Source organism: Vanessa tameamea, chromosome 12, assembly GCF_037043105.1.
Source record: "Vanessa tameamea isolate UH-Manoa-2023 chromosome 12, ilVanTame1 primary haplotype, whole genome shotgun sequence".
NCBI lineage: Eukaryota > Metazoa > Arthropoda > Insecta > Lepidoptera > Nymphalidae > Vanessa > Vanessa tameamea.
Genome location: NC_087320.1, coordinates 5,368,177 through 5,380,844, shown reverse-complemented (window position 1 = coordinate 5,380,844; position 12,668 = coordinate 5,368,177). Strand labels below are relative to the sequence as shown.

The 12,668-nt window shown below is 29.6% G+C and overlaps 1 protein-coding gene across 3 annotated transcripts in view; it reads right to left on the bottom strand.

Moving 5' to 3' along the window:
- Positions 1-514: 514 nt before the first annotated feature.
- LOC113393010 (lachesin-like) overlaps positions 515-12,668 on the bottom strand; it is a 29,814-nt gene continuing 17,660 nt past the window's right edge. For 2 of the 3 annotated variants that reach the window (XM_064216363.1, XM_026629699.2), the window contains 9 exons: positions 7,637-7,740; positions 6,070-6,277; positions 5,248-5,403; positions 4,567-4,695; positions 3,877-4,014; positions 2,072-2,236; positions 1,924-1,998; positions 1,772-1,855; positions 515-1,169 (listed from right to left, as the gene is read on the bottom strand). In XM_064216363.1, coding sequence (XP_064072433.1) covers positions 1,063-1,169; positions 1,772-1,855; positions 1,924-1,998; positions 2,072-2,236; positions 3,877-4,014; positions 4,567-4,695; positions 5,248-5,403; positions 6,070-6,277; positions 7,637-7,740 — 1,166 coding nt within the window. In that variant the 3' untranslated portion in view covers positions 515-1,062. The remainder of the gene's footprint in view (positions 1,170-1,771; positions 1,856-1,923; positions 1,999-2,071; positions 2,237-3,876; positions 4,015-4,566; positions 4,696-5,247; positions 5,404-6,069; positions 6,278-7,636; positions 7,741-12,668) is intronic. The other variant, XM_026629700.2, reaches the window with a different exon arrangement.

Below are 12,668 nucleotides of genomic sequence, written 5' to 3'. Positions count from 1 at the left end.
TATTAGCCTAGTAAAGTTGTAAGGAACGCACAAACAGTGTCGTAAATGTCGCAATACTGCGTGTTGTTTATGAATTTACATAAGTCACACCTTTGAGAACACATCTGAGCACGAGATAAGTAAACAAAAATTTTGTAGATGGAATACTCAGAGGCTTATATCTTGAATTTGAGCTTTCGTCTTTTTACTTAATTCTTAAGTCTTCTACATAGAATGCCATCACGAATTAGTTTTTATTGAACTCATAGTAATCTTTATTGTACCATATTAGGTAAAGAAATTTACAAAATTAAAAATAAATTGATGATGACAGATCAATTTATATTTGCTTTGCTACTTTAAAATAAAAAATTGCACTTTTACACGTTGATAACGCTATGTGTAGAAACCTTATTTTCAAAACAAATAAATATAATATGAAATACAAGTATTTTTTTATTATATAATAGATATTAAACATACATCTACGCTTGTATTATAAAACGTACAAAATATATTAAAATCCTAGGTTCAATTGTTTTTATAACATTCAAGAAAAGCAGCTGTTACAAGAATATAATCGTAAATAAAATTTTCAATTACTTAGCAAGCGAAATAATAAATTATTATTACTATTTTTTATGCTATTTACAGTTTTCTTAGGTAACATAAAATTAGTATTTTTATAAATTGATTTTTATCACAAATTAAAAATAGCTGTACTTTAGCTGTAAGTAACTAGTCATAATTATGCAAATATTTTGTATTAAATAAGAAGTTGCACTGACTAATATTGATGTTTATATTATCATTTCTATACGATCAACATTCACTTTTAAGTAACGTAATTATTTAAACAAGCGTATCAAATTGTTTCTACAAACAAAAACTGGTATGATATAGTCTACTCTCTCATTATAAAATTAATATTTCTTTGCAAAAATGCGTAAAGTATTACAGTTTGGAATGTTGATCTGGAATAATTATTTATTGTCAGTTCAGCAAGAAATTAAATTCACTGTTCGAGAAATACATAAAAGTATTACATCTTATGATATATTATTTACATTCGTTATAATGTTATCAAGAACGTAATTGTAACGTAACATTTATAAGATGATAAAGCAGTAACGCATATAATAATTTCCCTAATTTCGGTTCTGTTGCTATATTTTCCTCTTCGTAGAAATCTGAAACAGATAAAAATTTTTGGATATTTCTAGAAATTGAGGATTGTGAATTTTTGATTACAGAGCATTAATGCAAACTGGCCGTAAATTTTATCCGCTTCATGCGCTAATTAGTCATCGTAACAAGATGTAGGGGTTGAATCTGAGATGAAAATATTAGCACTTTCGGTTTAGGACTATTAATTTAAAATTAAAAAGATTTTTACGAAAATCGTAACAATCACACGAAGCCACCATTAAACTTTATTTTATTCTTATTTTTTGGCGTTATATTTGTTGTACCTTTATTAAAATTATATGATTAAATTAATTTTGTACATTATAATCGCTCAAAGAAAATATTTGATCAACGAAGCCTTAAAATGAAGTATTCTGGTGCGTCGCTGCGGTGACAAAACCTGCGGTTTATTCCTATCGATTTTAACCCCTCGTTTCCATTCCACTTCGGAAATATCAAAAACGTATTTAAAAAATAAATTAATGAAATATTTTTAAAATTTAGCCAATATTAAAAATAATGTCATAAATTTAAAAAAAGAAAAATTTAACACGTAATCTGATATATAATAGTTTTTTTAAACTGGAAATGAATAGTACGTTACCAAAATCTCTTATTTGTTCACCGAAAGCTACACCTTGGAACGTAGAACTGACTGCGTCATTTGTTTGAACAATTTGAGGTTGACCTGTAAAAAACAAAGTTAGTCGTATTTCGTTTTAAATTTTGCTTTATAATTGACGTTGGAAAACCAACCTTTTTTTCTGATCGTTTGATTATCCAGTATAGATTTTTGCGTAGTTGTGAAAGCAGACGGGGGTGCTGGTATTTCTAAAAATAAACATAAAGTTAAGTACGCAGTCAATTTAAAATGAATTTCGAGTTAAAAAGGAGGGTTGAGTACCATCGAGTTTGATGATGCCGTCCGTTTCGCCCAACGAGTTCTTCGCAATACATTTATAACTGCCGAAATCTTCTTTGGTAATATTGCGAATCTTGAGCATCATAAACTTGTTGTAGCCGCTATCCACGGGAAACGCCTCGTATTTGCCACCTACAATTTCCATTTCTACTTAAATATAAAACCTGTGTACTTACTCCTAGATACTAGTGCAGTGAGCGTGTTTAATAGTTATGAGATAAATGGATTGTTATGGAATAAATGGCGTGTGATCATGTAATAGGAGCTGGGGTACGAATCTCGTAAAGGGGTCGTCTGTGGTCTTAAAAGGTGCATTCAAATTTACTGTCCTTAGATTTATTATACTGGGGAACATTTAAACCGAAATGGCGCCAGGCTGGTTGGCTTGAAATTCACGCCGTCTGACATTGTTAAGACTATTGTCTTTGACTGTGCCGAGAATAACATGAACTTTATGTAATTTATATACTGAGAATTTAATTAATTGCAATATATCAAATAATGATTGAGAAATATTTATTAAGTACACATTTAACGTGTAGAGTTATACGAGGGAATTAAAGTGTATACCAGGGATGTTTAAAAAAACAAGCCGAGTTTGGAGAAGTTAATTTCCCTTGCAAACGCAGAATACCGTCGCCGGTGTAAAGTGAAAAGTTTGCCGGCAGACATGCGCCCAAACTATAGCCTTATATAAATTCGGAAAGTTTAGGTAACAAATGTACGAGTGGATTAAACATTTAATTAATCGAACACTTTATAAATAAAAAAATCAAATTTAGAACGTTTACTCTTAAAAAAAAGTATTTTTTTGTTAAAATTATCTACAAAATTGCTAATTTTTTTTTTGTGCATTATTCATTGAAGATTGACCGTGGCTATCTTTAGTTTCCCTATCGTAAGGTATCTTGTTAAGACTTTCGTCTCAATTACGCGAAACAACAAAACAAAGATCGCAATCGCTAGCACCTTAGGGAGTTGATTAATCCAACCCAACTTTACTAGTTTACTCTTAATGGGTTACAAAGGTCAGATAGCAATCACTCTTTGTGAAAACTGCTTTAGTGTCATTTCGAAATAATCACAGAAAAGAGACTTCAACATTCGTTGAAAAAAAATACCTTCTTCCGTAAAAAATATTATTACAAACAATATAATATAATAAACATGTATCGGATTTAATAATAACAAATTTAAGCTAAGCAAGAAGATATTACAGTTCTTTATTACGCGTATTTCTCTCGAAAGAGTAAAATCTGACTGAATTTCCATTTTATATGCTTTCTTTGCCAAAGCTCGTACCGATCGTGCCATAATATACTTCCTCCGCTTCGACATAAACTATTTTCATTATCAGCTCATAAATCAATGATGAATTGTGTGGTATTATATTTGACAGAGACACATGTTATTTAAGCTGACATGATGAATGTATTGCTGTGGCAGTTCTATTGTGTTCCAACTTTCACCGATTAGAACTACTGAAGTTTAGATTTAAATGTACTTATATAACTGTAGATGTGTTGATAATATATCGTACTACGTTAGAATAAAGTGACTTCATAAGAATTACTGAAGTTGAAACACATGTTCCGGGTTAGTTTTTAGTAAATTATTTTTAATAGACAACTGCTTTTTGTAATATTAAGAAATGATATCACCGCACTTTTTTAGTATCCAAATCATTATCGTGGGTTATTATTATATGAGTGATATTAGGTACATATTATGTAGGTAATATTATTCTGTAAAGCAACAATATCATAAGATATGCAAACAAATCTCACCGGAAATGATCATATCTCCGCGGTCTGTGGTCCAATAGTTGATTGAGGAAGGAAACGCCTCAGTGTGACATTCTAACGTCACGTCCTGGCCAATGTATGCCCCTTCCAACTGATTTGGAATTGAAAGCATCGGAGGAACTGTCGTAGGGGGAAAACAAATAATTTATATTAGCACATCAAAGATTTTCGAGTAATATACATATGTACATGTCTTCAGATAAAATTATATAATTCTAGTAAATCAATTGAAAACTAAGAGCCTTACAGTAATATTTAGTAATGTTAAAGTAAGGTTTGAAGGGTGAGTGAGCCAGTGTAACTTCAGAGACAAACTTAGACAAAAATCTTAGTGCCCAAGGTTGGTTGGGCATGGGCGATGAAAAAATTTATTACAGTGATAATGTATATGGGTGGGGTTGACCAATTACCATCAGGCCATTAATATGCCAGTCTGACAGTTATCTTCAAAAATATATATCTACTGAATAAATTATTACAAATAACTTTCAAATATACTTTCGTTTGTGTATAAAACAACATTTAAAAGTAACGGAAATGTTTTGTTTTTATAACTATTATATATCACTTCAATCAATTTTAATAATTAACAAATCTATTTATGATGATATCCAACAACATTATAGTTGCCCGGACTTTGGTGGACCAGAACGGCTTATCTATAATACTCACATTGAACCATAAGCATGATGCGTTTGCTAATCGATGGAGGTACGCCGTTGGACGCTATACACAGGTAGGCGCCCATGTGGAGACGTGACACCTTTGTTATGGTTAAAGTTTCGCCATCAACTACACCCACTAAAATATAATATAAATTATATTATGAAACTTTTCTACTTATCATTCATATATTATTGATCTTTTTAAGATTATCTTGTTTGAAAGATTTCGATTCCTACTGGTATTTTTTATTATAAGCAATTATGTTTTTGAAAAGTCTTAGTGTATTGATATTTTTGCTGCTTTTTACGTTTTGATGAGTAAAAAGAGCAATATACGAAACAGGTTTGTATATAGTTTGTACATAATAACTGAACTGTAACGGTATTTTGTCCAAAATAACTATTTTCGTATATTTTTATCTATTACACTTTAGTAAAAACTAATAAACGAAACGGATCGAATAACAATAAACGTTGGACCTGGGCAGTTAAAATTACTCAATATTTAATCTATAAGCCGTAGAGATATTTTAATTTATATTTCTTAATATATTTACATTTCAATACAATTGATATTAGATTCAGATATAAACTAATAAAAACTGCTTAAAATTTTCTTTTATAATAAATTGCATCCGTGTATTAAATGTGATCAAAAATGTATACTAATACAAGGTAAGGGCCTCACCAGAATCACCATTATAGTTAAAATCCTGTCCGTCCTCTCGCCTCCACATAACATACGGTTCGGGGTAGCCCGAAGCTTGACACACCAAGGTTACGTCCGTACCTTCCCTCACAACCATGTCCGTGGATGTCATATTGTCGATGATCGATGGCGGCACTGTAGACGTCGATAAGTAATTACTCGCTCATATTTCTGGGTCGCTACCACTAATATTTCATAATATAACTTTCATATTGAATTACTTGTTACTTATGTTTATTTATTGCGTTATACTCATAGTATTCGGTTTTTTCTTAATTACTCAGTACATATACTTACGATGTATCATTAAGAAATTAAAATTGAGCGTCAGAAACATTTTTGGTAATCACTTTTTAAGTAATACGAGTACATAATATATACTGCGACAGCAATTTCAGCGATTATATTCAAGTTTGTAAGAAAGACCGAGTCTAGGTTTCATTTCTTACAAGGTTCATTGTTCTTTTGACATTAAAATGAATCTTACTTAATTGGAATAGAAAAAAGTCTGGGTTTTTGCTTTTTCATTAAAAAAATATTCAGTATTTGGTAATAAATTAAATAATCTGCATCAAAATATGTTTAAATATATGAATGTTTTGATATTATTTATACAAAAATACGTGTAGTGTTATTTTATAAGGCTTAATATATGTATAAACTACTCTTTATTTGATTTTTTAAAATAAATCAATGAAAGTATTTATTAGTCCTCAATGAAAATGGGAGCTATATATATAAATTTATTAAATAATAAATTAAAATTAATGAATAAATATTAAAACACAATAGTCTACATACCAACGACTTGTAGGTAGCCTTTCCTTGAGCGCATAGGATCGGTGTTGACTTGACACATGTACCAGCCGCGATCTACCTCCTGTACGTTCTTGATGTGTAGATACCACGAGCGGTGGTCGTTGTACGACAGACTGATGCGTGGATTCTGGGTTATTATATTGTGATGGATGCTCAGAATTGTTTGAGTATCCATTCGAACCCATGCCACCTAATAACAATAAAATATTGTAAAATTATTAGCTTTTTCATAAGGTAGGTATAGAATAATTAAAAAATAATTAAATAGGAATAAAAAATTAAAAAAAAATCTTATAAAAATATTTCAGATAATTTCTACATAGTAAAAAACATAATCACTTCCCGCTATCTGTTCGCTAAGATCTTTTAAACCGTTCAAGAAAAAAGTGTAAATGTATAATGCATGCATATTATAGTAGAGAAAAGCTAAGAATTTTAACTTTCCTAGCCGAAAAAAATTATAATTTTTATTTTTATGTTAGTTCTTCAATCTTAAAGTTGTATGTAGACCCTTATTGCATTTGTGTGAAGCTGGTACATAATATTTATGCAGCCGCAATACGTTATGAAGTCGTCGTATAGCGACAAGAAAGACACAGATTAAGTTATCGTCAAATTCAAATATAACACAAAATCAATAATCAAAATATATTATATTCAAGTAGGTTTTTACAAGCAATTTTGCATCGTCATTAAACATCAACGCTTATTTGGATAATATAGAGGCAATGTTTAAGACTACTAATTATAATTTATAAACAAAATACAAATATTAAGTATAAAATCATTTAATATCAAATGAATTGATCTCGTGAAGTCTAATGAACATGGGATTCGTAGCTTAAAATCCATCATTCCATCATTCTACCATTTACTAAACGTTAGATATAGAATTATGTAAAATGAAATGAATGCTTATCCCTTTGAACAAACATGGATTCGTTAGTCAAACAACGGACTTAATGCTATTCATGATTCAGACATTCTATACTTTTGAATAGCAACTTTTATACAATGACGATGATGATGTTCTGGTAGATTAGCTTGAACTGGACATACAGTGCACAAGTATGTGTGCAAGCACAGGTGCACTATCTATTCCCCTAATCTCATAATCCGTCGGGACAGCTAATCCTTCACGACCGAAAATAATTCAGGCCTAACTTCTTGGGAGTGTAAGCACTACCAATTTGTCTCGACGAAAAACCCAGTATATTTTTAATTACCATCCCCGGCCTTGTTTCCGGGATCCGTGTAATCATGTTTGTATGTATCGTTTTTCTTTTAACATATTTGATATATTACTGTGATAGGAAATTTTCAAATAAAGGTATTGATGCGATACGTTATCTTACTACAGAAACCTCGTATATTAATTGCTTTCACATTAATTTGAAGCTCTAAATAGATATATTGAAATTGTTGCTCGTGGTTTTAGAGCTAAGTTTATTAATCACTATACATCAACGAAAATAAACTGATTTAAAAACAATAACTATCTAAAATAATACAAGAACGAACTTTAATCATGTTTTAAATATTAAAATACCTTAAATCCTCTTAAGTTATCGACGACGCAAGCCAGTAAAGCATCCCTGCCAACTGTTACTGTGACGTTGGGGATTGGCTCAGCGAATCTCGGGTACATAGATTCTGAAATGAATTATTTATTATAATATTGTGTATAAAGAGTCTAAAGATCAATATAACATGCATACTCGTAAAATATCTTGCAGAATAAAATAGCTACAGCTTTTCAGTATCAGCTGTTATTTATGCTAATCGAAGGGGCGCGAATGTAGTGCCACTTTAGAAATTTTATAGCAAATGATTATGGATATAAATTTAACTAGATATAAAGAAAAATAAAATCTATCGCTACATTTTGCTTCCAACGGTTTATATTTTCATGAAATGTATTTATTCGTAATCGTAATTTTCATTTACATTTAACGATAATATGTGTAATTAAAATTTAAAATACATTATTTTCAGCAAAGATTTGAACGTGAATTTAATGAATATGATAAAATAAATGTAGAAACAAATGATAGCTTAGTGACGTTCGAGTCAAGAGGAGTTTTCGAACGGGGAAAAAAATTGAGGCCTTCAAACTCAAGTTAGAAATAGAAGTTGAAAGGCACTCTTATATTTTTGTTTAGATTCTTATATTATTTTACGGTCAATGTTATACATTTTTTTCCTTACAGCATTGAATCATTAAAAAGTTCGAAGAGACCATGGGACGTATGGTATCTTAGGTATCCTCAAGACTAACACTAACCATTAAAACCGGCAATATGAGAGACTGAGATTTTACTTTATTTTTTTGTGAACCAAAACAGGTCTTAAGCAAGCAATAAACACAAAATAAATAGAACTATTTCAGGAGTATAACAATATTTTAACAGTATAAATAACGAATGATATTAATAAAAAAGGAAAGGAGACTTCGATTTAGAATTGGAGTCGCGTCCGCTCTAGTCGTGTTCACAGGTTTAGGAACATGACGATGGGTGCCGCCGTGTCTGTCGCTACCGAGGGGCGCGTGATTTATGCCCAGCGCGCTAGGACAAATAGCGTTTCGTTGTTATATCATTCTTTTCTACGTATAGAAAAAGGTTAAATTGTACGCTAAATCCTTCTATTTCGTCGTAGTAAGCATATTCCAAAGATAATATATCTCGAAATAATAGAGTACCTACAACAAAATTGGAATATTGTTCATTTTATCGAGTGACGTCAATACTGATAGAACGTGATTGGAAAAACTTTACATTTGCATTTGGCCAATCTAGTTACAGCTTTTTTGGTCAGCGAATATTTCATTAAAAATATCTTTACTAAGTACTTTTAATAATGATGTACTTCATGTTAATTAAAGAAGCATATTATGTGCTTGCGTTTTTCATAGTCTTTTGTTTTAATATCAAGTCTGATTGTTAATATAATATTTATAATTTGCTCATATATATAAGTTTCGTTTCATTTCAAAGCGAAAGATTTTTACGTTATTTCCTATAATCAAGCTGGCACTTTTGATTTATTATACTGAAACACAACATCATATCGGTTTTTAATCGTCACATCTTAAGCTTTTATACATACTTTTTTATGAATATAGATGAACTTATTACATACATTTTAATCATTTAAAAAAATTTTTATTTAATTTTTTGTTTGTGTCTCAATTTTTAATTCTCTAAGCAAATTTTATTTTAGTTAAACTTTTATTACGATCACAGCATACTAAGTACTCAGGTAGTAGCAACGACCGCAATGGTGTAATTGTAGTAAAACGTTAGGAATCATAATAAATAGTATGAGTTAAGTTATAAAAAATAAATCAGAATTCCCTATAATTAAAATTATTTCAATGAATTTGCGGTAAACAAATATTGTAAAAAAGGGAAATGTACGAATTTCAGGTACATTACGTCATCGAGGGAGTATTAAAAACGTAGATAAATTTATAATTTTAGTCTTTACCACAGAAACTAGGCTTAAAATAAACAATCATAGCGTCTCTGAAAACTATGTGGAGCTTCGAAACCGATACGATTGAATTTACTGATTCAGGTAATTAACGTTCGTGAAACTTAGTTCGAGAATAGAACAAACACAAAAAAAATATTACTACGGGATTACTTTTTAATATTTAATATTATAAATAAAATTTTGATATAGGTTTTCGAAAGCTAAAAACGGTTGTTTTTCTTTTATATAAATAAGTCTCAAGTATTTTTTTCTTATTTATGGATAAATGGTATATTATCCGTAACCAAATCTCTATTTTCAAAGACCCTTTTATTATATAAATAGAAGAAGGTTGTATTCAAAATTTAAATTAGATATTAGGATAGGAATTATTTCGAAATATATGATTGTCTAAAATGTAAACCGAGATGGCCCAGTGGTTAGAGCGCGTGCATCTTAACCGATGATTACGGGTTCAAACCCAGGCAAGCACCACCGAATCTTGAGGAAACCTGCTTGTGTCTAATTCCAACGAAATTCTGCAACATGTGTTTCCACCAACAGCATTGGAGCGTGGTGGTGCATCAAACCTTCTCCTAAAAAGGAGACGAGGCCTTAGCCCAGTAGTGGGAAATTTACAGGCTGTTAATATCGTATGTTGTAACATGTAAAAACTATTAATCTACTTAGGAAGTCTAATATTCTGTATAATCTTAATTTATATATTATGTGATATCCTTAAAGTTACGTGCATCTTGCATTTATTCAAGAGCTGAGTTTTATATTATAACAAAGTATCACAGAAAATTACCGATCAGTAATATAAATTAATGGCTAAGATGCGGAAAAAGTCCTTAATTAATTTTATAGAATCACTTTATATAATTTAATACCTCTCATTTGTATAGGAGTTTAAATCAGTCTGTAAGTTTTATATGCTTTAACATCCTGTATTACTGTACCATACATTTATATAATTTGGGATGAGTATATATATGTAGTTTTTCATCTACGTGCTTAACGAATCGTAACTTATTTGATTATGGATTCCAGAAAGCAGTAAAGGTATAAAATTTTCCGTGCTTATGATAAAAAGTATGAATATATTTGCAATGAATCGTTTACGTGCCGTTAGTTCTCATTATTCTGTTCTTTAGTTCCTGTGAATGCTTGAAACGACTGCTGTCGGTTTAACGGACGAACACAAAGATGTTCTCGGCTTGGGATGTTCTGTAGTTTGTTTTATTTTATTTCGTTTTTTAAATTGTGTTTGTTACTGTTGATTTTGTTGGGACGGATTTTATTTATATTGATTGGTTAAAAATAATAATAATAAAGTTATAATATCAAAATTTTACAAATGCAACTTCAAACAATGATTCATAAGCGAACCTTAATAAAATAAAGAAAATAAATTGAGCACGATCCTTTTAAAAAAATATACTGGCTTAAAAATGATGACTATTTAATAATAAAACACGAAGAGTTAAAATTACAAAATGAAAGTGCATTACGTTAATTTGCTGTATTTTGGCTTATAATGTAATAATATCAATATGAAAACGTCTTATAACGAGATTAGAATATTTTTATTTTATTCAACTTTTCATTTTATTTCTTATAAAGAACTTTATTAAATTTCAAGTAGATCAACTGAAATAATAATCTCAACGCAATTCCTTCAGAAAGTAGCTTCTTATTTCAACCAAATTGTCCTACTTTCTAACGCACCTTAGTTTGATCAATAACACTGACAAGGTCGTCTAGTCTTATATTAATATTGATATTGTGGTAAGATATAAAAAAATATTATATATCAGCCGCCTTAGTTCGCGTATTTTTTTATACTATTCTATAAACAGACAAAATACAGAGAAAAAAGCCTCAGTACGTTTTGATATTTTGATGCTTTTAAGTAAAAATATTAATTTTGTGTCTATGCAGTTTTTCATATTTTTATAGGTTTTTTTAATTTTATTAATATAAAAAAAATATCTTTAAGTATCAGTTGGCTCTTTGCTGGTCTCCCTACTCATTTTAAATAAATAAAAAAGTTATATATCCAAAAAGTATCACTCAGGCATTGCTCATTATGTTCTTATTCGGTGTAAGATATCATACATCATCGCAATTATCTTAAAACCTATAGTTCTATTGTCAAAATATTTTTTAACACAACAAATAAAAAAAAATGTATTCTTCATGATTTTGCAGTGACAAAAATGAATACAATTAAAAATATATATTTATGGAAGAATTTATAAATAGGTCTAGGAGGCCATTGTTAAAAATTACTCGGGTAGATTGGTAAATTTATCGGCTACAGCAAAAATGGTAGTACCGGTATGAAGGCTATAATATGTATATGATAAACCACGGTTTAGAATCGTTACTTAAAGTAAGTTAAAAAATTAAAAGCTTCAAACATAGCAATCAAATACTGACAATACACTGTATACAAATGAAACATTAAGAAAATAATATTGTTGGATAAATAAAAAATACTTCAGAGTCAGAACACAGGGTAAAAATGTAAAAACAAATGAAAGAAGAAGACTGAAGAGAGAAAAAATAATGATAGAACAGTTCGACAGAGAAAATAATTATCAGCAGTGACGATAATGTAGACTTTTTAGTTTTATTTGTTCTAGAACATGTTTTACAAGTGAAAGAATTGTGACGTTGCATTATTTTTTTAATTATTTCGTATGCCAAAACTGTTATTAAGGAATTTTGGATAGATTATTTTCGAAATGCTTTTTTTTTTAAAAAGCTTTATTTTAGCAGGCACTTTCAAATAGTCTTTTCAGAAGATAAAACCAAGTCTAAAATTAATATTTCTATATCTATATACGTAAATATAAGCTGTGCTATAATAGCATAGCATGTTCGCACTCGTTTAGAGCTCACTTGTGATATGTTGAAAACCGAATTAATTAATTAATTTATTATTAAAAAAAATATTATTTTTTATTTGTTTTAGTAATCATAAAAAAGTGCTATTTTCTTACACTGTCAGAACAGAAAATATAAGACCAAAAACATTAAGTACTAGTAAGATTCTCAATATATAAAAACTAATCCATCTATCTATCCATCCACCA